The 25,427-nt window shown below is 41.8% G+C and overlaps 2 protein-coding genes across 2 annotated transcripts in view; one reads left to right on the forward strand and one right to left on the reverse strand.

Annotated features, from left to right (window-relative positions):
* ap2s1 (adaptor related protein complex 2 subunit sigma 1) overlaps positions 1 to 25,427 on the reverse strand; it is a 372,915-nt gene that overhangs the window by 109,416 nt on the left and 238,072 nt on the right. The gene's annotated exons all lie outside the window — the stretch shown is intronic.
* Positions 20,447 to 25,427, forward strand: part of rab4b (RAB4B, member RAS oncogene family) — a 73,737-nt gene continuing 68,756 nt past the window's right edge. Inside the window, 1 exon segment of the mRNA XM_051934389.1 lies at positions 20,447 to 20,671. Within this exon segment, the coding sequence (XP_051790349.1) occupies positions 20,656 to 20,671 (16 nt within the window). The 5' untranslated portion in view covers positions 20,447 to 20,655.

A 25,427-nucleotide genomic window follows, 5' to 3' on the forward strand; every position in this document is an offset into this window, starting at 1 on the left:
CAACAACAACATTTATTTATATAGCACATTTTCATACAAAAAGTAGCTCAAAGTGCTTTACATAATGAAGAAAAGAAAAATAAAAGACAAAATAAAAAATTAAAATAAGGCAACATTAGTTAACATAGAAAAGGAGTAAGGTCCGACGGCCAGGGGGGACAGAAAAAACAAAAAAAAACTCCAGACGGCTGGAGAAAAAAATAAAATCTGCAGGGGTTCCAGGCCACGAGACCACCCAGTCCCCTCTGGGCATTCTACCTAACATAAATGAAATAGTCCTCTTTGTATTTAGGGTTCTCATGGAAGGACTTGATGGTGATGGTCACACTGACTTCTGGCTTTTAATCCATCCATCATTTTTGGAACATCATGGTACTTAGAGTAGATGGTGGTGGCGCAAGCCACCACCAAAAGGACACCGGAAAACGAAACAGAAGAGAGAGTAGGGGTTAGTACAGATTTTAGAGCCACCATGAATGGTTATTATAATGAATTGGATATACAGAGTATCAGGATTAAATTACAGTGAAGTTATGAGAAGGCCATGTTACAGTAATGTGTTTTCAGCAGTTTTTTAATGTGCTCCACTGTATTAGCCTGGCGAATTCCTACTGGCAGGCTATTCCAGATTTTAGGTTCATAACAGCAGAAGGCCCCCCCGCCTCACCACTTCTTTTAAGTTTTGCTCTTGGAATTCTAAGGAGACACTCATTTGAGGATCTGAGGTTACGATTTGGAATATAAGACTTCAGACATTCCGATTTATAGGATGGGGCGAGATTATTTAAGGCTTTATAAACCATAAGCAGAATTTTAAAGTCAATCCTGAATGACACAGGTAACCAGTGTAGTGACATCAAAACTGGAGAGATGTGCTCGGATTTTCTTTTCCTGGTAAGGATTCTAGCAGCTCCATTCTGCACTAGTTGCAAATGATTTTTATGTCTTTTTTTGGGTAATCCTGAGAGGAGTGCGTTACAGTAATCTAGTTGACTGAAAACAAACGCATGAACTAATTTCTCAGCATCTTTCAATGATATAAGAGGACTTTTGCTATGTTTCTTAAGTGAAAAAATGCTGTCCTAGTGATCTGATTAATATGCGATTTAAAATTTAGGTTACAGTCAACAGTTACCCATAAGCTTTTTACCTCCGTTTTGACTTTTAATCCTAATGCTTCCAGTTTATTTCTAATAGCCTCATTGTATCCATTATTGCCAATTACCAAGATTTCAGTTTTCTCTTTATTTAACTTGAGAAAGTTACTATTCATCCATTCTGAAATACAAGTCAGACATTGTGTTAGTGAATCAAGAGATTCGGGGTCATCAGGTGCAACTGATAAATACAGCTGTATGTCATCAGCATAGCTGTGGTAGCTCATGTTGTGCCCTGAGATAATCTGACCTAACAGAAGCATGTAGATTGAGAAGAGCAGCGGACCCAGGATAGAGCCTTGTGGAACACCATATAGGATATCATGTGTCTTTGAGCTGTAATTACCACAATTAACAAAGAATTTTCTCCCTGCCAGGTAGGATTCAAACCAATTTAAGACCCTGCCAGAGAGGCCCACCCACTGACTAAGGCGATTCTTAAGAATATTATGATCAATGGTGTCAAATGCGGCACTCAGATCTAATAGGATGAGAACAGATAAACGGTCTCTGTCTGCATTTACACACAAGTCATTTACTACTTTAACGAGTGCAGTTTCTGTGCTGTGATTTGTTCTAAAACCTGACTGAAATGTATCAAGAATAGCATATTTATTAATCTAGGAATTACTGTTCACGTATTTTTTGTTCTGAGATCTCCACTTGTGATGGTCGGACTGAATTATGTTGGCCTGTTGTGTAAGGCACTTTGGATTAAAGCATCTGCTAAGCAAATAAATGTAAATGTGTTTACATGTTGAATGAACTCACACAGAGAGCTGCTGGCAGAACTGAATCTGTAACCTTCTGATTTTATATAGCAGCTTTCATTGCAAATCAAAATCTTCTAATTCTCCCTTTTAGGTGGAAAATCCGGATTTGCTTGTTTCTACAGTGTACAGGTATTTGAACTGACTGAAGGAGGTCACACTGGCAGTCAGTAAGGGGACTCATTCTGTAACTTCATAATACTACTGGGTAGGGTGCCCTTCAGAACGGACACCAACTTACCATTTGCCGTATTGAAAGAGTCGCACTGGGAGTCAGTGGTGGGAGGGGCTGAACCCTTGACCCTGAAACCGATAGCTCAGCACTTTAGCCAATAGGAGCTGAAATTTAACGTGTAAAGGGAGCACATGCAGGTAATTAAAAAGCCTGATCGATAGAGTCAGCTGTCAGTCAAACGTGGATTTGCATACCACTGTTATTAAGAAATTTACAGGTAAATTTAGAGTATGGCTTAAAATGAAACAAGTGTTTATAATGTCATAAATCATATTTAAATAAAAGGAGCCGACTTTTGCATTTTAGAAGCTTACATCCACGTATTCAACCCTCTCCTTGTCTGCTGATTTTCACTGTCTCTGTAGTTTGACAAGTGATTGATCTTACATCTTGGATTGCAATATTATTAAGTTAGTTGTGAAAGGCACTATATAGAACAAAGTTTGGTTGGAAGATAGAAAATAAGTCTTCACAAGGCAATGCACAGAGAGAAACTATAAGGCCCAGGGTGTGTGTGTGAATATTTCAGGAGGGGCCGCAGCCAGGACCACTGAGTGGACGAGGACACCCAAGGGACCCCTTCTCTTAAAAAAACTTGGATTTACATAAAATGGAAGCAAGCCAAGGGGGGCTTTTGTTTTGGTTTTGTTGTTTACCACAACTGTCTGTTTCATTCTGGTATAATGTTTGCAGTGATGGAAATTGATTAAAAAATTAGGATTTCTTCTTCCTGTCCTTCTTTTTTTTAACAGGTAACACAAAAATGAGAACAAAAAAAAATATTTGTAATCTATAATAATATATGGTATATATTATTTTTATTTTGCTAATTTTGTTTCAATCCCAAGCTAATCTTTGATTTGAAGTTGGCTTACCTCAACAGAAGTGCATGACTGCCTCCTTGTGGTGGCAGGGTGAAGGTACACCCTTATACCAACTACAGTCATGGCCGAAATTATTGTCACCCCTGGAATTTTCATTGAAAATGCACCATTTCTCCCAGAAAATTGTTGCAATTACAAATTTTTTGGTATCCACACGTTTATTTCTTTTATGTGCATTGGAACAACACAAAAAAAACGAGAAAAAAAGCCAAATCTGACATCATGTCACACAAAACTTGAAAACCGGGCTGGACAAAATTATTGGCACCCTCTACTTAATATTTGGTTGCACGTCCTTTGGACGAAATAACTGAAATCAAGCGCTTCCTATAACTATCAACAAGCTTGTTACACCTCTCAACTGGAATTTCCGACCACTCTTCTTTTGCAAACTGCTCAAGGTCCCTCAGATTTGAAGGGCGCCTTCTCAGAACAGCAATTTTGAGATCTCTCCATAAGTGTTCAGTCGGATTTAGATCCGGACTCATTGCTGGCCACTTCAGAACTCTCCAGCTCTTTGTCTTCAACCATTTCTGAGTGCTTTTAGAGGTATGTTTGGGGTCATTGTCCTGCTGGAACACCCATGACCTCTGACGCAGACCCAGCTTTCTGACACTGGGCCCTACATTGTGCCCCAATATCTTTTGGTAGTCTTCAGATTTCATGATGCCTTGCACACAGTCAAGGCATCCAGTGCCAGAGGCAGCAAAACATCCCCAAAACATCTTAGAACCTCCACCATGTTTGACTGTAGGTACTGTGTTCTTTTCTTCGTAGGCCTCATTCTGTTTTCTGTAAACAGTAGAATGATGAGCTTTACCAAATAGCTCTACCTTGGTCTCATCTGTCCACAAGACGTTCGCCCAGAAGGATTTTGGCTTCCTCAAGTACATTTTGGCAAACTCCAGTCTGGCTTTTTTATGTTTCTGTGTCAGCAGTGGGGTTCTCCTGGCTCTCCTGCCATAGCGTTTCATTTCGTTCAGATGTCGACGGATAGTTCGAGCTGACACTGTTTCACCCTGAGTCTGCAGAACAGCTTGAATATGTTTTGAAGTTGATTGCGGCTGTTTATCCACCATTCAGACTATCCTTCATTGCAGTCTTTTATCAATTTATCTCTTCCGTCCACGTCCAGGGAGATTAGCTACAGTGCCATGTGTTGTGAACTTCTTGATTATGTTGTGCACAGTGGACAAAGGAACATGAAGATCTCTGGAGATGGACTTGTAGCCTTGAGATTGTTGATATTTTTCCACAATTTTTGTTCTCAAGTCCTCAGTCAATTCTCTGCTCTTCTTTCTTTTCTCCATGTTTAGTGTGGCACACTCAGACACACATCAGAAAGGTTGAGTCAACTTGTCTCCATTTTAACTGGCTTCAGGTGTGATCGCTGTGTTGCCAGCACCTGTTTCTTGCCACAGGTGAGTTCAAACGAGCATCATATGCTTGAAATAAAATGAATTACCCACAATTCTGAAAGGGTGCCAATAATTGTGTCCAACCCATTTTTGGAGTTCTGTGTGACATGATGTCAGATTTGGCTTTTTTCTGTTTTTTTGTGTTGTTCCAATGCACATAAAGGAAATAAACATGTGGATACCAAAACATTTGTAATTGCAACAATTTTCTGAGAGAAATGGTGCATTTTCTGGGAAAATTCCAGGGGTGCCGATAATTTCGGCCATGACTGTATGTGAGGTCATTTACAGTATACAGTCAGACAGCTCTGGCCAAAAGTTTGGAGAATGACCCAAGTATTAATTTTCACAAAGTTTGCTGCTTCAGTGTTTTCAGATCATTCTGTCAGATATTTCTATGGTATACTGAAGCAGAATTACAAGCAGTTCATAAGTTTCAAAGGCTTTTATTGACAATGACATGAAGTTTATGCAAAGAGTCAAGATTTTCAGTGTTGGCCCTTCTTTCTTTTTCAATTCGCCCTGGCAGGCTGTCAATCAACTTCTGGGCCCAATCCTGACTGATGGCAGCAGCTCATTCTTGCATCATCAATGCTTGGAGTTTGTCAGAATTGGTGGGTTTTTGTTTGTCCACCCGCCTCTTGAGGATTGACCACAAATTCATTGTTCATGACTGCATTTAGCAATCTGATTTGGCTATAAATATGATCACGTAGTACTGATGGGGGATTTTAATGTACACATTGATGTGGAAACTGACACTTTTAGCAAATGTTTTACTTATTTGTTAAATTCAGTAGGATTTTGTCAGATTGTCAAAGGTCCAACTCATAATCATAACCACACATTAGATTTAATTATAACTTACAAAGCTTCATCCATCCATCCATCCATCCATTTTCTAACCCGCTGAATCTGAACACAGGGTCACGTGGGTCTGCTGGAGCCAATCCCAGCCAACACAGGGCACAAGGCAGGAACCAATCAAATTATCATATTACTCCATTAAATGAAGTTATTTCCGATCACTACTTAATTACATTTGATTTAGTCCTGCCCTTGCCAACATACTCCCAGATTAAAACAAAGACAGTGCGACATCTAGATTGTAATTCTGTTTCAAAATTTATAGATACTATGAATAAGTCGAGTGTAATTGTGGAAAACCATTTAGATCAGTTAATATCAAATGTAGTTAGTTAGTTAGTTTATTTATTTATATAGCGCCCTTCATAGACAAAAGGTCACAGGGCGCTGAACAGCAAATACAGTACAAATATAACAGTTAAAAACAAAACCATTAAAAACAATGAATAAACAAAATGTAAACGTGGAAAACAATTTAGATGAGCTAACATCACATTGTAAGGTGACTTTGAGAGATGCTCTGGATGCAGGGGCTCCCCTTAAAACAAAAGTGATCAAAGCACATAGAAACTCTCCCTGGTTTAATAAAAACACTCGAGCTCTTAAATTAGAGTGTCGAAAACTGGAGCACAGATGGAGAACAACAAAGCTACATGTCTTTCAAACTGCATGGACAGAGAGTGTTAATAAATATAAAAAAGCTCTCTTTAAAGCTCGCTCAGAATACTATTCTACAATAATAGATAACAATAATAAAAATCTTCGAGTACTGTTTAGAACAGTTGCTAAATTAACAAATGGAAATTCAGATCAACAGTGCAAAATCCCAACAGATATTAGCAGTACAGACTTTATGAACTTCTTCAATGAGAAAATTAAGAATATAAGATCCCAGATCTCTGCATCACAGTACAAACCGCATACTAGCTTAGCAGACCCTGCCTCACATTGCATTCAGCACTTTAGTAATTTTAATCCTGTAACTGAGCAGGAAGTCTTAACTTTAATTTCTAAAATGAAGCCCACTACTTGTTCCCTAGATCCAATGCCAACAAAACTAGTACAAAGTGCAATGGATGTTCCTGCAGCACCTATTCTAAACATTATCAATAGTTCATTATTGCATGGCACGGTACCTGATGCACTAAAAGTGTCAGTCATTAAACCATTACTTAAAAAGTCAGACATGGACCCACACATACTAAATAATTTATAGGCCTATTTCAAATTTACCGTTTCTCTCTAAAATACTAGAAAAAGTAGTTGCCAGTCAGCTTCAGTCACACCTTACGCATTACAATTTATTTGAGAAATTCCAGTCTGGTTTCCGCACTGGTCATAGTACAGAAACGGCACTAACACGGGTTGTAAACCACATTCTGATATCCTCTGATGAAGGAAACTCTGTAGTTATGTTGTTGGACTTAAGTGCAGCATTTGACACCATCGACCATTCTATTTTACTGCACAGGCTAGAAAATGATGTTGGGCTCACAGGCACTGTGCTCGCTTGGTTTAGTTCTTATTTATCAAATCGATTCCAATATGTACAAAAATGTGCTGACAGGACTCCATCTATTATACACAGAAGTTCAATATGGTGTCCCAAAGGGCTCAGTACTGGGACCTTTACTGTTTTCACTTTACAGGCTTCCACTGGGATCTCTCATTAGGAAACATAATGTTAATTTTCACTCGTATGCAGATGACACCAGTTCTACATTTCTTTTAGACCAAATGAAGTTTCTCCGATGTTGTCTTTAATTAGTTGTGTTAATGAATTAAAGGAGTGGATGGATGAGAACTACTTGTCTTTAAACACCAATAGAACAGAGATGTTAATAAATGGAGGGAATGACGCTGATCACATCAATATTCTGTCATCATTGAACTCAGTTGGAATCTCCATTAATTTTACTGAATCAGCCCTCAATCTCAGAGTTCTCTTTGACTCTAGCATGTCATTTAAAGCGCATATTACAAAGTTGTCCAAATCATGTTTCTTCCATCTTAAAAATGTTGGGAAATTAAGGCGCTTTCTAAATAAACAGGATTCTGAGAAATTAATTCATGTATTTATTTCTAGTAGGATTGACTACTGCAATGCGGTGTTCACTGGATGTTCAAACTGTTCTTTATACAGCCTCCAGTTAATGCAAAATGCTGCTGCAAGAATTATTACAAGAACAAGAAAATACGAACACATAACTCCAGTTCTTAAATCCTTACACTGGCTGCCGGTATAAAGCATGAAATGACCAGGGTCTGGCTTACTTGTCTGAACTTATCATGACTTGCAAACCTGAGCGCACATTAAGATCTCAAGATGCTGGTCTGCTTATGATTGTAAGAATTAATAAAATAACAGTGGGAGGTCAAGCTTTTCAGTTAATGGACCCCCGTTAAACTGTGGAGTGGTCTGCCTGCTACTATAAGAGATGCTCCTTCAGTCTCAGCTTTTAAATCCCGGCTCTAGACTCACTACTTCAGTTTAGCACACCCTGACTAGAGCTGCTGATTTACTGTACAGACTACATCTCTGTTGTTAGTCATTAGCACTAAAACATAAGTAACATGACAGTTATAATTGGATACTAACCCTCACCTGTTCTGTTTCTCTTCCCGGTACTCAAATGTGGCACTTGGTGCTACTGCCTTCCTGCCAAGTTGTTTTGCCTGACTTTAAGGTAAAGTCATCCCTGATGGAGGATCACATGAATCGTGGGAATGAGGGGTCCTTTCATCGGATTAGCGCTATTTCAGCTGTGGGATGGCCAAATGGGGGAGGCAGCTTGATGGATAAGGTCTCCAGGACTCTAAACAAATCCAAATCATTGTATGTGATATAATCTACTGTTAAATTCTGCTCCGTACTACTAAAATTTTTATTTTTATACTGTATTGAGGATTTGTTCTGTTCTGTGTATTGTATTGCTTTGTATTGACCCCCTTCTTTTTGACACCCACTGCACTCCCAACCTATCTGTAAAGGGGTCTCTCTTTGAACTGCCTTTTCCGAGGTTTCTTCCATTTTTTCCCTACAAGGGTTTTTTTGGGGGAGTTTTTCCTTGTCTTCTTAGAGAGTCAGGGCTGGGGGGCTGTCAAGAGGCAGGGCCTGTTAAAGCCCATTGCGGCACTTTTGGGCAATACAAAAATAAATTGTATTGTATTGTATTGTATTGTAAGTTCTCAATACGGAGTGTCCTGGCCATGGACCCCAAATTTCGATATTTAGTTCCCCAAGGCACTTTTGCCTTATGGCCCTTTAGTCTTAGTAAAGATTTGATACCACACAGAGGTGGCATCACCAGACACGTTCAACAGCAGACCTGAGTGGTTGAGGAGGAGACTAGGACCTCAGAAGTGCCTCCATATATGGGTGCAGACCCATTAGTCTAAGTTGAGATTTGATACCTACTAAGCAGAAGTGGTATCACCAGACACTGTTTAACAGCAGACATGAGTGGTCAAGAAGGAGCACAGGACCTCAGATGTGTCTCCATATATGGGAGCCTGGAAAAGGCATTGTTGGTCACCAAACTGTTCTTGGATGGTTGGGAGAAGTTGCTCTCGGAGGATGTTTTGGTCCCATTCTTTATTCATGGCTGGCCAAATTGTGAGTGAGCCCACTGCCTTGGCTGAGAAGCAACTCCACACATGAATAGTCTCAAGATGCTTTACTGTTGGCGTGGCACAGGACTGATGGTTGCGCCGCTCACCTTTTCTTCTCTGGATGCCCCAAACAATCAGAAAGGGGATTCATCACAGAAAATGACTTGACCCCAGCAGTCCTCACCAGTCCAATCCCAGATTATCAGTCTGTCCTTGATGTTTTTCTTGGCTTCTTTGCTGCCCTTCTTGACTCCCACCAGGCCATCCTCCAAAAGTCTTCATCTCACTCACACCTGCCTGCTGCCATTCCTGAGCAAGCTCTGCACTGGTGGTGCCCCCCAATCCTGAGCCATGAATAAAGAATGGGACCAAAACATCCTCTAAGAGCAACTTCTCCCAACCATCCAAGAACAGTTTGGTGACCCACAATGAACAATCCAGCATGATGGAGCACCGGGCCATAAGGCAAAAGTGAGAACTAAGTGACTCAGGGAACAAAACATTGAAATTTTGGGTCAATGGCCAGGAATCTCCCCAGACCTTTAATCCTATTGAGAACTTGTGGTCAATCCTCAAATAAAAACCCACCAATTCTGACAAACTCCAAGCAATGATTATGGGCTGCCATCAGTCAGGATTTAGCCTAGAAGTTGATTGCCAGCCTGCCAGGGTGAATTGCAGAGGTCTTGAAAAAGAAAGAAGGGCCAACACTGCAAATATGGACTCTGCGCATAAACTTCATGTCATTGTCAATAAAAGACTTTGAAACTTCTGAACTGCTAGTAATTTTACTTCAGTACACCATAGAAACATCTGACAAAAAGATCTAAAAACACTGAAGCAGCAAACTTTGTGAAAACCGACACTTGGCTCATCCTCAGAACTTATGGCCACCACTGTAGGTTTACTGTCACATGTGCGGAGTCCAGTGAAGTTCTGACTTGCATGTGCTAATTAACACACAACGTGTGCCCGCTCTCCGGTGCCTTACCTTGCACTGTAAAAACCTGTCAAGTTTGGTGCTACGGTTGAAGAGCAGGCTCTGGGCAAACACTACTCTTTGTTCTGAAGTACATTAACATTTATTTGCTTAGCAGACACTTCAGAAGATCAGAAGATTACAAATTCAGCTCATCCAGCAACTCTCTGTGTGACGCTGAGTGAGTTAATTCAAACATGTAAACACATTTACATTAACATTTATTTGCTTAGCAGGCGCTTTAATCCAAAGCAACCAAAGCAACTTACAAAACAAATCAACATAATCGAGTAAACTTCAGAATGGGGGACAGGTGTGAGAGGTGACAAGGGTACAAAATTCATCACGAGTGCAGAGCTCAAAACAAAATACAAGTGAGTTTCAATATTTAGGTTACAAAGCCTAACAGCTAATATGAGAACTTCACCGAACAAGAGGGTCTTCAAATGCTTCTTAAAAAACATTGAGGGAGTCAGCAGTTTGAATAGAGGTGGGTGGGTGGGCGACTTGTTCCATCAGCCAGGAGCTACACATGAAAAGAGCTTGGATTGAGATTTGCTGCCATGCAGAGGTTGCATCACTGGATGCCTTTCAACAGCAGACCTGGGTGGTCAAGAAGGAGCACAAGACCTCACAAGTGTCTCCATGTATAGCTGCAGACCCACTGACTACTCTGTAGTTGAGGATCAAGGACTGAAATGAACACATGCCACTACAGAAAGTCACTGCAGTGATCAGAAGAGAGGAGTGACATGTGCACACCAGACGTACTACTGCATTTTGAATCATCTGTAGCAGGTTGGTGACACATGCCAATGCTCCTGCCAACACAGAGTTACAGTAGTCCAAAAATCCTGGACCAGGAACTGTGCTGCATACTCCAGCAGATATGGTCTGATCTTATAAGTCAAGTCAAGTCAAGTCAAGTCGAGAGCCTGCACTGGTACAGTGTGTTGCCGCACCCACTACACGATGAAACAACTCTGGATCCTGGTTGGCAACCCCCCAGGCAGACACATGGTCCAGTCCCACCCTCTGGAAATGACCCTCTATCTGCTGCAGCCAGATGTTACGTGGGTGACCCCTTGGCCTGGTCCAGCCACTCGGGTCCCCAACAGTGAGGAGCTTATGAGCTGGATCACCCTCGGGGAAATGAGCCACAGTGCAGTAACTGACACTCCCTCACAATGCAGGTCATGTGCCTCATTCGGGACTCTGTTAGCAACATAAAGTCAAACCTGTGGTACCCAAGGATTTTCCGGAGAGACACAGTACTGAAGGAGTCCAGTCTTCATCTCAGGTCACTGGATAACGTCCATGTCTCACAACCATATAGCAAGACAGGAAGCACCAGGACTCTAAAGACTTGGACCTTAGTCCTTTTGCAGAGATATTGGGAGCGCCACACATCCCTTTTTTAGTGACCTCATGACCCCCCATGCTCTCCTAATCCGTCTACTGACTTCATAGAAAGAGTCACCAGAGACATGAATGTAAAAGTAAACCTCTCAACGAGGCCGACACTCTCTCCACAGACAGACACACTGCTGATGGCCGTGCCCAAGAGGTCATTAAAGGCCTGGCTCTTTGGTTTTTATCAGGACACTCGCAAGCCCAGACACTCAGATTCCTTTCTCAGTTTTTCGAGAGCCCCAATCAGAGCCTCCATTGACTCCACAAAGATCACAGCATCATCAGCAAAGTCAAGATCCGTGAATCTTTCTTCACCAACAGATGCCCCACTTCCACTGGACCCCACGACCTTGCCCAACGCCCACTCCATGCAAGCATTGCACAGAGGAGGAACAGAACACACCCCTGACAAACCGCAGAATCAACTGGGAAAAATGCAGAGGTCCTGCCTCCACTCTGAACAGCACTCACAGTACCAGTGTACAGGCCGGCCATGATATCCAGCAACCTTGAGGGGATCCCGCAAACCCTCAGGATGTCCCACAGGGCAACTCAATTAACTGAGTCAAACGCTTTACAAAAATTGACAAAGGCTGCAAAGAAACTCTGCCGATATTCGCGTTTGCACTGCATGAGAGCCCTCAGTGCCAGGATGGTAGACTTCTTAGGCGTAAAGCCAGACTGTTCCAGTTGCTGGTAGGTGAGCATGATAATCACGGATAAAGTATAAAGTATAAAATGAATCTGCAAGAACGAGAAATCATAGACGCATAATACAATGCATTGTCACAAATGTTTGCAATGCACCAGCTGTTGGAATGAAAAATGCATGGGATTTGTAAAAGCAGTGTTAATGGTTATGATGTGCCAACTGTTTAAATGACAAACACAATGCATTTTATTAGTACAAATGTTTGTGAAGCACCATTTGCCGGAATAACAGAGACATCGCACCAGGATGGATGCACAGTCTCTGTTATATGCCATTTGGTATGGGATTTTAAAAAGCAGTGATAATGTTTGTGATGCGCCATCTGTTGGAATGACTAATGCAATGCATTTTATTACTACAAATGTTTATGATGTGCCATCTGTTGGAATGACTAATGCAATGCATTTTATTACTACAAATGTTTATAATGTGCCATCTGTTGGAATGACAGAGACATTGTAACCGGATGGACACACAGATACACAGGCACTAATTCTTTTATTAAGGGGGATTATTAATGATGTATGCTGAGACTGAAGGGTCTTGTCTCATTATAATTCTAACTTTGTGGTAAAGACGTTCTTTCAGATGATAAAGACAGACAGTTTGAGGTATGGCACTTCTACTCACTGATCATGGCACTAGAGAGTGGTGGTGTGTTGCATGTTGATTAACACACACATGTAAGAATATCACTGGACTCTGTACATGTGGCAATAAGGACCCTAAGAACCAATTATTGGCCTGCATCAAGAAAAGAAAACATCAAAGGAAATTGATGAAATGAATGGAAGTGGGTTAAGAAACATCCAACGCATCACTAAAACCTGGAAGGACAGTGGTGAACCATCAACTTCACAAAAGGAGAAAAAAATCTTGAACGACCATTACCGGAGATCACTTAAAATGCTTGGTGAAGTAAAATCATAGAAAATCGACAGTAGATCTCATGACTATGTTAAACAGTGATGAGCGATTCCACACGCACAATGTGACAAGGACGTACAGGACTGGAACTAAAAACAGCTCTGTGTCCAGAGGAAAGTCACTTCATAGGAAGGCTAATAGGAATAAATGACTTCCTTTGGACTGTGCAGCAATGGGAAAAGGTCATATGGTCTGATGAGTCTGGAATTGCCCTATTCTAGAGCAATGGGTGCATCAGGGTAAGGAGGGACTCCCACAAAGTGATGGACCCAACATGCATAGTGCCCACTGTACAAGCCTATGGGTTGCTTCAATCGGATCTGGTCTCGGCTAAACAACATTGTCTTATTTAATAAAAGGATAAGCATCTGTGTGCCTGTCTGGATGCTATGCCTCTGCTCTCCAACAGATGGTGCATCGTAAACGTTAGCACAGCTTTTGTGAATCCTGTGGCAAACGGTACACAATAGAGACATAGCAACCAGATGGACACACTGCATTGCAAACGTTAACGCTGAGCTCTGCATTGATTATCTACATTTCAACTAGTGTAGGGTGGCACGGTGGTGCAGTGGTATCGCTGCTGCCTTGCAGTAAGGAGACTTGGGTTCGCTTCCTGGGTCTTCCCTGCATGGAGTTTGCATGTTCTCCCCGTGTCTACGTGGGTTTCCTCTGGGTGCTCTGGTTTCCTCCCACAGTCCAAAGACATGCAGGTTAGGTGCATTGGCGATCCTAAATTGTCCCTAGTGTGTGTTTGGTGGGTGTGTGTATGTCATGCGGTGGGCTGCACCCTGTGCTGGCTGGGATTGGTTCTGTGTGACCCCCCTGACCCTGTGTTATGATATAGCAGGTTGGAAAATGACTGACTGACAACTAGTGCTTATGGTTCCAAGGATTAATAAAATAACAGTGGGAGGTCGAGCTTTTAGTTACAGGGCCCCTAAACTGTGGAATGGTCTGCCTGCTACTATAAGAGATGCCCCTTCGGTCTCAGCTTTTAAATCTCGGCTGAAGACTCACTACTTCAGTTTAGCACACCCTGACTAGAGCTGCTGATTAACTGTACAGACTGCATCTCTGTTGTTAGTCATTAGCACTAAAACATAAATAACATGATAGCTAGAATTGGATACTAACCCTCACCTTTTCTGTTTCTCTTCTCGGTACTCAAATATGGCACTTGGTGCCACGACCCTCCTGCCAAGTTGTTTTGCCTGGCTAAGGTAAAGTCATCCCTGATGGAGGATCGCAGGAATCGTGGGAAAGAGGGGTCCTTTCATCGGATTGGCTGGCCCAACACTGTTTCAGCCGTGGAATGGCCAAATGGGGGAGGCAGCTTGATGGATGAGGTCTCCAGGAGTGTAAAATTATCCAAATCTTATTATGTGATATCATCTACTGTTAAATTCTCCTCCGTACTTCTAAAATTTTTATTCTTTTTACTTCTAAATAAAAACCTTTTTATTTTATACTGTATTGAGGATTTGTTCTGTTCTGTGTATTGTATTGTATTGACCCCCTTCTTTTGACACCCACTGCACGCCCAACCTACCTGGAAAGGGGTCTCTCTTTGAACTGCCTTTCCCGAGGTTTCTTCCATTTTCCCTACAAGGTTTTTTTTGGGAGTTTTCCTTGTCTTCTTAGAGAGTCAAGGCTGGGGGGCTGTCAAGAGGCAGGGCCTGTTAAAGCCCACTGCGGCACTTCCTGTGTGATTTTGGGCTATACAAAAATAAACTGTATTGTATTGTATTGTACTGTACTAGCAAAAAGTCGCGGGGCGCAGTTCAAAGTGGTGAAGTAAAATGCCGACATACAGATGCATTCGTGGTGCTTTTATATTCAAGCGTCGCATATTCCCGATCGTAATGACACGATATATTTTAAAAGTCTCACATACCTCCGGTACTGACAGCAGTGGCAAACAGCAATAGAATAGAATTAAATGTATGATATTCCAACTTTCTGCACATTTAGAATCCTCAGATTTATACTTGATATCACTTTCATGATGAAATGCATTGAAGTATATACAGCATGTTACATTTTACAGATAAGTCGTTAATTTCGTTTAAATAATGAATACTGTTATTTACACACAAGGGGGTGACACGGTGGCGGAGCGGTAGCACTGCTGTCTCACAGGGAGTCTTGTCACTGATATTCCCTGCCTGGAGTTTTCTATGTTTTCCTGCTGGGTTTCCACCGTGTGCTCCGGTTTCCTTCCAAAGATATGCAGATTTGGTGACACTAAAATGGCGCCAGCGTGTATGTGTGTGCTTGTATTCACCTTGCGATGAGCTGATGCCTTGTCCAGGGATTGTTTCAGCCTCGTGCCCAATGCTAGCTGAAATGGACAAATCCCTGGACTGATGGATTTAATCATTAAACATCCTTTTCAGAGATATTGCGGTAAGGTGTCATCGGAATTTAATGGGTGTTCCAGGCAATTCATGACACAGTGAAGCCGAACCTGTTCTCACTGTGATAATATCTTGCACTGCCACCTGGTGGATTCCTCCAGATTTACGTAAAGTACGGGCGCAAATAGAAACAGTACAACGCTTGCGTAGAAGGAGTGTCCACCGTCGCGTGAAGTATAAATCCAGCCTAAGTATTAAAATACTTCTTAGTGCTTTTACCTGGTATCTGTCTGTTGGGTGTAAAGGGGCAACAGTGACCCCTAGCATCCACAGCAGGTTATCTCATCAATGGCTTTTTCTTCAGCCATATTCTAGGATGACAATGCCAAGATTCATTGAGGGAGCATGAAGAATCATTTCCACACATGACCTGTCCATCATAGAGTTCTGACCTTAACCCCATGAGCGGTTCAGCAAAGCTAACGGTGGTCCGCCCAAATATTAAAGTGTGCAGCCATTTTTTTTTTTTTTGGACAGACATCGTACATTATCTTTAAACTTCTTCTGTTTTCCTAAGAAGGGAATTAACAGTAACTTGTTCAGTAGCTGGTTGGGGCAAGGGAGGACATCTGTCCCCGGGCGCAGCATCCAGGGGGCGCCAAATTTCCCTTCCCCATTGCATTTTGGCAAACAGGAGGGGGCTTGAAATCTTCAGTTGTCCCCGGGTGTCTCTGTGAGTCTTCCTCTTACACCCCAAAGGCATTGGCATTCCATTAGTTTGAGAAATTATGAGAGGACTGGCAGCAGTGAGATATGATTTGTGATCATGCTTTATTTAAAAAAACAACTTCTATGTTGCTGTATAACAACTTTATTGAAAATTGGGGAGGTCAAAATTATTAGCCCATGTGAATTTGGCAAGAAGCATTCTCAGGTCAGGTCAGGTCAGATTGGGGAGCAGGCACTGGTACAGCATGTTTCTGCACTCAATACACGATGAAACAACTCGGGATACTGGTTGGCAAACCCCAGGGCATACATGCAGTCCAGTCACACTCTCCGGAAATGACCGCCTATGTGCCACAGTGAGGTATTATGTGGGCATCCCCTTGGCCTGGTTCAGTCACTGGGTCCTCAACAATGAGGATCCTGTAAGCCAGATCACCCTTAGGGAATTGCACCACATGACCGTAACTGACGCTCCCTCAGAATGCAGGTCATGTGCCTCATTCAGGACTCTGTGAGCAGCACAAAATCAAACCAGTGGTACCCAAGGATTCTCTGAAGAGACACAGTAGTGAAGGGGTCCAGTCTTCATCTCAGGTGACTGGAGAGCGCCCAATGTCTCACAAACAGGAAGCACCAGGACTCTAAAGACTTGGACCTTTGTCTTTTTGCAGATATCGGGAGCGGCATGCACCCCTTTCCATTGACCTCATGACCCCCCCCCATGCTCTCCCAATCCGTCTACTGACTTCATAGAAAGAGTCACCAGAGACATGAATGTCACTGCCAAGGTAAGTAAACCTCTTGACAGGTCGACACTCTCTCTGCAGACAGACACACTGCTGATGGCCATGCCCAAGAGGTCATTAAAGGCCTGGATCTTTGGTTTTTACCAGGACACTCGCAAGCCCCAATGCTCAGACTCCTCACTCAGTCTCTCAAGAGCCTCCATTGACTCCATGAAGATCACAGCATCCTCAGCAAAGTCAACATCAGTGAATCTTTCTTCACCAGCAGATGCCCCACAGCCGCTGGACCCCACGACCCTGACCAACATCCAGTCCATACAAGCATTGAACAGAGTAGGAGCAGAACACACACCCCTGATGAACCGCAGAATCAACTGGGAAAAACACAGGTTCTGTCTCCACTATGCACAGCACTCACAGTACCAGTGGACAGGCTGGCCATGATATCCAGCAACTTCGAGGGGATCCTGTGAAGTTTCAGGATGTCCCACACGGCAGCTGCTCTGTGAAGCATTGTAGTAAAGTTAGATGTTCTGGTGTCAAACCACAACTGAACCCCACATTTGCACCACACCCTAACAAATGGCAAGATTGAGAGGCATTACACTTACATTCTTTGTAAGAAGTGATTTCATCATGCCAAAAACCAGCAAAATAAGTACCCCATCAATTCTAACTTTGATTCATCTGTCCAATGTTCAGTGTTACCTTTTGAATAGATGGCCTTACATTCTCCTCAAGCACACTTTGATATGATGCAGAATCCATAGATGCCCTGATGACTGCAAGCTGCCCAGGTCCTGACAGCAAGCCAGAACTTTTCCATCATTATGCTTTACAGTTGGTATGAGGTTCTTCTCTTGAAATATTCTCTTCCGTTTTGCACCCAGCATGTCTACTGTTCCTTTGACCAGACAACTCTAACTTTGATTCATCTGTCCATTCTTATAGAACACCTGGTCTTTGCTTAGCTGCTGTAAGTGCCACACAGGATGGATGAGCATCCCGACCAGAAGAGGGGAAGGTTCCTTACCCAGATGGGAAGCCCCAAGTGGACAGACGAGAGAGAAAGGTGCCGTACCTTTACAAGACTCCCCAGATGGATGGGTGGACATTCCAGATGAAGGAGAGGAAGATTCCTTACCTGGACATGAAGATCCCACAATGAAATTTTGGGGTTCTTTTTGGGGAACTTCTTTTAGTATCAAACAGTCAGCTCTCTGGCTCAATTTGCTGGGCCGGCCAATCACAGAAAAAATAGCAGTCATTTGAAATCTACTTGTAGGTGATCTTCTTACAGTGGAATGATTGATTAAAAATAATTTGGTGATGTTTTTAAATCCCTTGCCAGTGTCCTTGGCATCCACATTCTTCGTTCTGAGGGCCTTAGAGCGCTCATTTGATCTTGGTATGATGACACCACACAATAGTAAATAGAACACCAGACCCCCTCATATCTGTGGTTTAAATAAGACAGGGTTCACCTGCATACCCATTAAGGAGGTTCTAATCATTGGCACCTCATTTTTAACAACTCATTCTAATCTGATGGAGCTGAAGTGGTGACAAATGAAAATGTGGACATTTTCCACGTGACAAATCTTCATTTTTGTTCATTTACAGTGGTGTGAAAAACTATTTGCCCCCTTCCTGATTTCTTATTCTTTTGCATGTTTGTCACACAAAATGTTTCTGATCATCAAACACATTTAACCATTAGTCAAATATAACACAAGTAAACACAAAATGCAGTTTGTAAATGGTGGTTTTTATTATTTAGGGAGAAAAAAAAATCCAAACCTACATGGCCCTGTGTGAAAAAGTAATTGCCCCCTGAACCTAATAACTGGTTGGGCCACCCTTAGCAGCAATAACTGCAATCAAGCGTTTGCGATAACTTGCAGTGAGTCTTTTACAGCGCTCTAGAGGAATTTTGGCCCACTCATCTTTGCAAAATTGTTGTAATTCAGCTTTATTTGAGGGTTTTCTAGCATGAACCGCCTTTTTAAGGTCATGCCATAGCATCTCAATTGGATTCAGGTCAGGACTTTGACTAGGCCACTCCAAAGTCTTCATTTTGTTTTTCTTCAGCCATTCAGAGGTGGATTTGCTGGTGTGTTTTGGGTCATTGTCCTGTTGCAGCAACCAAGATCGCTTCAGCTTGAGTTGACGAACAGATGGCCGGACATTCTCCTTCAGGATTTTTTGGTAGACAGTAGAATTCATGGTTCCATCTATCACAGCAAGCCTTCCAGGTCCTGAAGCAGCAAAACAACCCCAGACCATCACACTACCACCACCATATTTTACTGTTGGTATGATGTTCTTTTTCTGAAATGCTGTGTTCCTTTTACGCCAGATGTAACGGGACATTTGCCTTCCAAAAAGTTCAACTTTTGTCTCATCAGTCCACAAGGTATTTTCCCAAAAGTCTTGGCAATCATTGAGATGTTTCTTAGCAAAATTGAGACGAGCCCTAATGTTCTTTTTGCTTAACAGTGGTTTGCGTCTTGGAAATCTGCCATGCAGGCCGTTTTTGCCCAGTCTCTTTCTTATGGTGGAGTAGTGAACACTGACCTTAATTGAGGCAAGTGAGGCCTGCAGTTCTTTAGACGTTGTCCTGGGGTCTTTTGTGACCTCTCGGATGAGTCGTCTCTGCGCTCTTGGGGTAATTTTGGTCGGCCGGCCACTCCTGGGAAGGTTCACCACTGTTCCATGTTTTTGCCATTTGTGGATAATTGCTCTCACTGTGGTTCGCTGGAGTCCCAAAGCTTTAGAAATGGCTTTATAACCTTTACCAGACTGATAGATCTCAATTACTTCTGTTCTCATTTGTTCCTGAATTTCTTTGGATCTTGGCATGATGTCTAGCTTTTGAGGTGCTTTTGGTCTACTTCTCTGTGTCAGGCAGCTCCTATTTAAGTGATTTCTTGATTGAAACAGGTGTGGCAGTAATCAGGCCTGGGGGTGGCTACGGAAATTGAATTCAGGTGTGATACACCACAGTTAGGTTATTTTTTAACAAGGGGGCAATTACTTTTTTACACAGGGCCATGTAGGTTTGGATTTTTTTTCTCCCTAAATAATAAAAACCATCATTTAAAAACTGCATTTTGTGTTTACTTGTGTTATATTTGACTAATGGTTAAATGTGTTTGATGATCAGAAACATTTTGTGTGACAAACATGCAAAAGAATAAGAAATCAGGAAGGGGGCAAATAGTTTTTCACACCACTGTAGATTATGAGAAAGAATACTTCTTGTCACTTTGAGGTGTCATGTGTTCAAGTATATCACCTTATCTGAAGGCACCGCCTGCATGAAGAACTAAAGTTTGCATGTTCAAATATGTTGAAAAAGACAATCATTTCCATGGGGTATACTTACTTTTTCACATGACTGTGTGCAGCATGATAATAAACAGAATTTATTTTTTTGTTTTTGTTCGTTTGCTTTAAGAAATCTGTTTCTAGTTGAAAACTTGATCTTATTAAAGATAAAGCTGCTGGCATGCGTTTCACGTACTGTATTTGAGGCGTTATTCTATGCTGTTTGTCCACGTATTGATAGCAGGAGTGGAAATCCTCGGCCATTGGGTGGGCGGGGCCACGACGCTTTGGCGTCAGTGCGTAGTGACGTGCTCAAGATGCGCATCGATTGCGTCGTCGCTGAGTAAGGAAGCGCTGAGTGCGCCGCCATCTAGTTCCAGGTCTCGAGTTGTTTCAAAAAACAAACAAACAAGCAAAAACGGAAAGTAAAATAATCAACGACAAAACCGCGAGGACATTCACCCGGTCCTACCCGACAGACGGCAGTGTTTAGTAGCAGGAAGTCGTGACGAAGACATGTCGGAGACTTACGGTGGGTTTCCCGGTCGCTAAGGGGGGAGGTTGGGGACTGGTGGCTTATGATGAATAACAGGCACGGATTCAATGTCGCTCTTGGTTTGTTGTCTTAAACGCATGACCGGTCGTAGAGTACAGTGTGTGAGTGGGACGAGAACTAGTTTTACCAGCAATGTGTGACAGAAGGACAGATGGCGGAAGCGAAACTCGCTGTGAACCGCCAGTTGCAGTGCACGCCCGAGAGCAGCCTGACCCGAAGTGAAGGGGTTGCCATGTCTCAACGATTTGAAGGATGTAGGCGCGGTCCAGCAGATCCTACAATTCTAGCGACTATTTCTCGCATGTTTATATGCTTTCACTAGAGGTGAAAGCACAGGAAATCGATAAGCTACTTTGCGTGAGCTGCACAAGGTTACACAGGCCTAACGTGATTTCAGAGTCTCTCTTCCACGTAATGGACAGCTGCATTACTTTATTATTGTGGAGGATCAATATTTGAGAAGCGCTATGGGAAATTATTTACATACGTGAGTATTTGCTCCTGAATGCTAGGGTGTACATGCTGTACGTTCAGTGTGCTTTAATCTAACCCAAATAAACCACATCTGGCCATCACTCTGTTTTTTCTCCAGTACAGGACTGATGCCAAGATACCACTGCTGGCAGCGTGTTAGATACATAGATAAGAATTTTATTTGTCAGCAGGGGGAATTTTGGCTTTTTACAGAACCTCATTAAATAAATTATACACACACTATGGTCCCGAATAGCTAAAAAGAAGGAAAACCTCTGACTTGGCAGTCACACTGGGGCATTAGATCGATTGATAGATAACAAAGGGGTGAATTAAAACTGAGTACCATAATGAACAATGCTGCACACCCGCTCTCTGAGGATACATGCATATTGCTTTTGATCTAAAGAAGCCCCAGTAGCATTTTTCTTGACACATGTTTGCTGAGTAATTTGTTGTCCTGTGTTAGGGTATCAGAGAGAGGATGTGCAGCATTTTTCATAATAGCTTCAGTTTTGTTCTCATCCTCTTCTTTGCCATCTATCTAATGCCCCACTGTGACTGCCAAGTCAGAAATTTTCTTTCTTTTCGGCTTTTCTGGTGTGTGTTCAGGCCATAGTGTGTGTGTGTGTTGATAAAATCTCTCTCTTTGTATATATTTGCAGCTGGAGATCCACAAAGTGAGAAAATGAATTACGTATCTAAAGCAGTTTTTTATTCCTGAGCTTTCAGCCCCTGTCAGGGGCCTTCATCAGAGGATAATGCTTAGACTTACAAGAATCAAAGGCAATATACAGTAAAAAATTACTGGGGTGGGGGGAGATTTTTTACTATATGTTGCCTTTGATTCTTGTAAGTCTAAGCATTATCCTCTGATGAAGGCCCCTGACAGGGGCTGAAAGTGTATCACAGACCTTCTCTTCCATATATATTAACATCTATGGAGAGAGAATCTGTTTTTATTTAAAGAGCTTGTATAAAAAGCCAAAGGTACTTATGTACTAAACGGTCCAGAAGTGAAGGGGTTGCCAGGTCAGTTCCTACCCATTCTAGTGTTGGGTTCCATAGGGGAGGCGCCCTGGTTGCTTAATTTTTGGAGTTTCAATTATTAGACTGACCTACCCCAACCATAAATACTAACCTTAAAGTTAGTCGGGGTGGAGCATAGTTGCCTATAGGTCCCTAATGTTAATGTCCCCTTTGGGTGCCTAATGTTCAAAACAAAAATCTGATTTGCGTCATGATAATAGAAAAGGGTACTAGCTGTCTGTTTAGTACACAAGTACCAAGCCAAATTTCCCTCTGGGGACAAATATCTGTTTGTCTGTAATATAGTGCCTTTCACATCTTATGTGTCTGTCTGTCTATGTCTTTGACATCGTATTTGTCTTTTAAGTATATAGTGCATTTGACATCCTATCTGTCTTTTAATTATAAAGTGTATTTGACATCTGACGATCAATCGATCGAGTATACTTATTGTCCCCAAAGGAAATTAAAGTTTTAGAAAAACTATTATAAAAAAAAAAAAAAAAAAGAAAATAAATATAATAAAAACAAACAACAACCTGTCTGGTTTGGATGACAAAGAGCTGTTGCTGTCAATTACAGGCTTATAAGTGAGGTCAGACCTGCTCAGATTGTACCACAAGCTTATATCCAGAGTAATTAATATTTGGGTAAAGCAGGTCCAGCTTTGTTTAGTGTCCACAAGTGGAACATGCCTAATAGACACTTGATTCCTTGTTTGAAATCACCAGCATTCAGAATGATTTATCAGTAAGTTATCATGGGAAGGATGCTATATAAATAAAGCGTGTTATTATTATGGTTATTGGTACAGTGTGTATCATTTCTGTTGCTGAGTCAGACAGGATGCTGTAACGTAACTTTCGTGGGCTGTGACCTGGATGAATTCAGTCTGCACTAATTGCACATATTTTAGCTTGCATTGTACTCTGCTCCCTTTGTCACCATTGTATTTTCACAAAACCCTCCTGTCTTCCTCCTTCTTTTTCCATTCAGTCTGATCAAACCCATCCAGCATTAAAATAGCATCTGAAATAAAGAGGTGTAAGCCAGTTCTCTGTGGTACCCAAAATATCACAGTATGTGGACTTTCTGTAACTCGCCATGAGATATAAAAGTTCAAACATATTGTATGAAAGCAATAGAACATTTCTCACTCCATGAAGTCAGATCAGGTCTGAATTCTTTTCATCACAACCCCATCCTCACTTGGAATCTTCACCTCCTCCATCTCCAGATGAGTTTGTAGTTTTTATCCTTGCACCAGCTCTTTGTCCTTTTAATTTTCGGATGAACAGCTCTTCCCATAGAGCATAACTGGAGGTCTTTTGGGTGGGAGTGATAGCAGTGCTGCCAGGTGAATATGGGAATGTTTACATTCCCCAGCGTCCTCCCACATTCTTAAGACGTTCTAAATGTTGGCAGGCATCAGATATTTTATACTCACCATGTGACATTTTCCAAATTCATAGATTGTTTGAGAGGCAGCCAAGGCGGGCCGATGCACAGGTCGTTGTTGACAGCAGCATCTCTTCAGTTTAGTTTAAAAATCTGTTCAAAAATGTATGGCAACAAGCCAGAGGCCAAATCTTAACATTACTTATTAATAACATGAATCAGTTTACATTAAAAACATTGATAATTCTAGATAAAAAAGAGTGAGAGCTTCTGTAAAGGCTGCTGCATGCTGTAATGAAGGAGGCCCAGTCTTGTTTTTTGACACGCTTTTGCTGAATAATCAGTTGGCTGAAAGAGAGGATGTGCAACATTGTTTATAATGGCACTCAATTTTGTCCTCATTCTCTCCTCCACATTGTCTAGAGTGACTCCTATACCTGAGCCTACCCTTTTAATTAGTCTGCTGATTCGGTGGGCCTCTTTTGAAGTGATGTTACCAGCCCAGTACACTGGCCCCTATCGAAGATGTGAAGTTTTGATTTCATTCTCTCCTCCACTTTCACCTCCATGGTGTCAAGATGGTGTGCAATAACTTATCCTGCCTTTTTATTTAGTTTGTTGATTCAGTGGGCCTTTCTTGAAGTAATGTTACAATCCTAGCACACCATAGAGTATAAAATCACACTGGCCATCACACATTTATGCAGTATGTGAAGGATGTTATTGCCCATATCTCCTAAGAAAAAAGAGCCTGCTCTTCCCTTTCTTATATAGTTCCTCTGTGTTCCGAAACCAGTCAATTTCAATTTCAAGGTTATTGTCATATACAGATAACAATGGAACATCATTACCAGTAATGACATTCTTGGACTCAAATAACACAGGAAAACACCTTAAAATAAAAGTAGAAATAGTAAGAGTAAAATATCTAGGTGCATAATGAAATATTAAATGTCTATAGAGCAGGGAATATAGTGCGTATATACAGTCATATGAAAAAGTTTGGGAACCCCTCTTAAATCTTCTTGGATTTTTGTTTCTCATTGGCTGAGCTTTCAAAGTAGCAACTTCCTTTTAATATCTGACATGCCTTATGGACACAGTAGGATTTCAGCAGTGACATTAAGTTTATTGGATGAACAGAAAATATGCAATATGCATCATAACAAAATTAGACAGGTGTATACATTTGGGCACCCCAACAGAGATATGACATCAATACTTAGTTGAGCCTCCTTTTGCTCCTTTCAGCCTCTAGACGCTGTCCTCCTATAGCCTTTGATGAGTGTCTGGATTATGGATGGAGGTATTTCTGACCATTCTTCATACAAAATCTCTCCAGTTCAGTTCAATCTGATGGCTGCCATGAATGGACAGCCTGCTTCAAACCATCCCATAGATTTTCAATGATATTCAAGTCAGGGGACTGTGACGGCCTTTCCAGAACATTGTACTTCTCCCTCTGCATGAATGCCTTTGTAGATTTCCAACTGTGTTTTGGGTCATTGTCTTGTTGGAATATCCAACCCCTGCGTAACTTCAACTTTGTGACTGATGCTTGAACATTATCCTGAAGAATTTGTTGATATTGGGTTGAATTCATCCAACCCTTGACTTTAACAAGGCCTCCAGTCCCTGAACTAGCCACACAGCCCACCCCACAGCATGATGGAACCTCCACCAAATTTGACAGTAGGTAGCAGGTGTTTTTCTTGGAATGCGGTGTTGTTCTTCCACCATGCAAAGCACTTTTTGTTCTGACCAAATAACTCAATTTTTGTCTCATCAGTCCAAAGCACTTTGTTCCAAAATGAATCTGGCTTGTCTAAAT

The sequence above is a fragment of the Erpetoichthys calabaricus genome, chromosome 1 (genome assembly GCF_900747795.2).
Source record: "Erpetoichthys calabaricus chromosome 1, fErpCal1.3, whole genome shotgun sequence".
NCBI classification, from domain to species: Eukaryota; Metazoa; Chordata; class Cladistia; order Polypteriformes; family Polypteridae; genus Erpetoichthys; species Erpetoichthys calabaricus.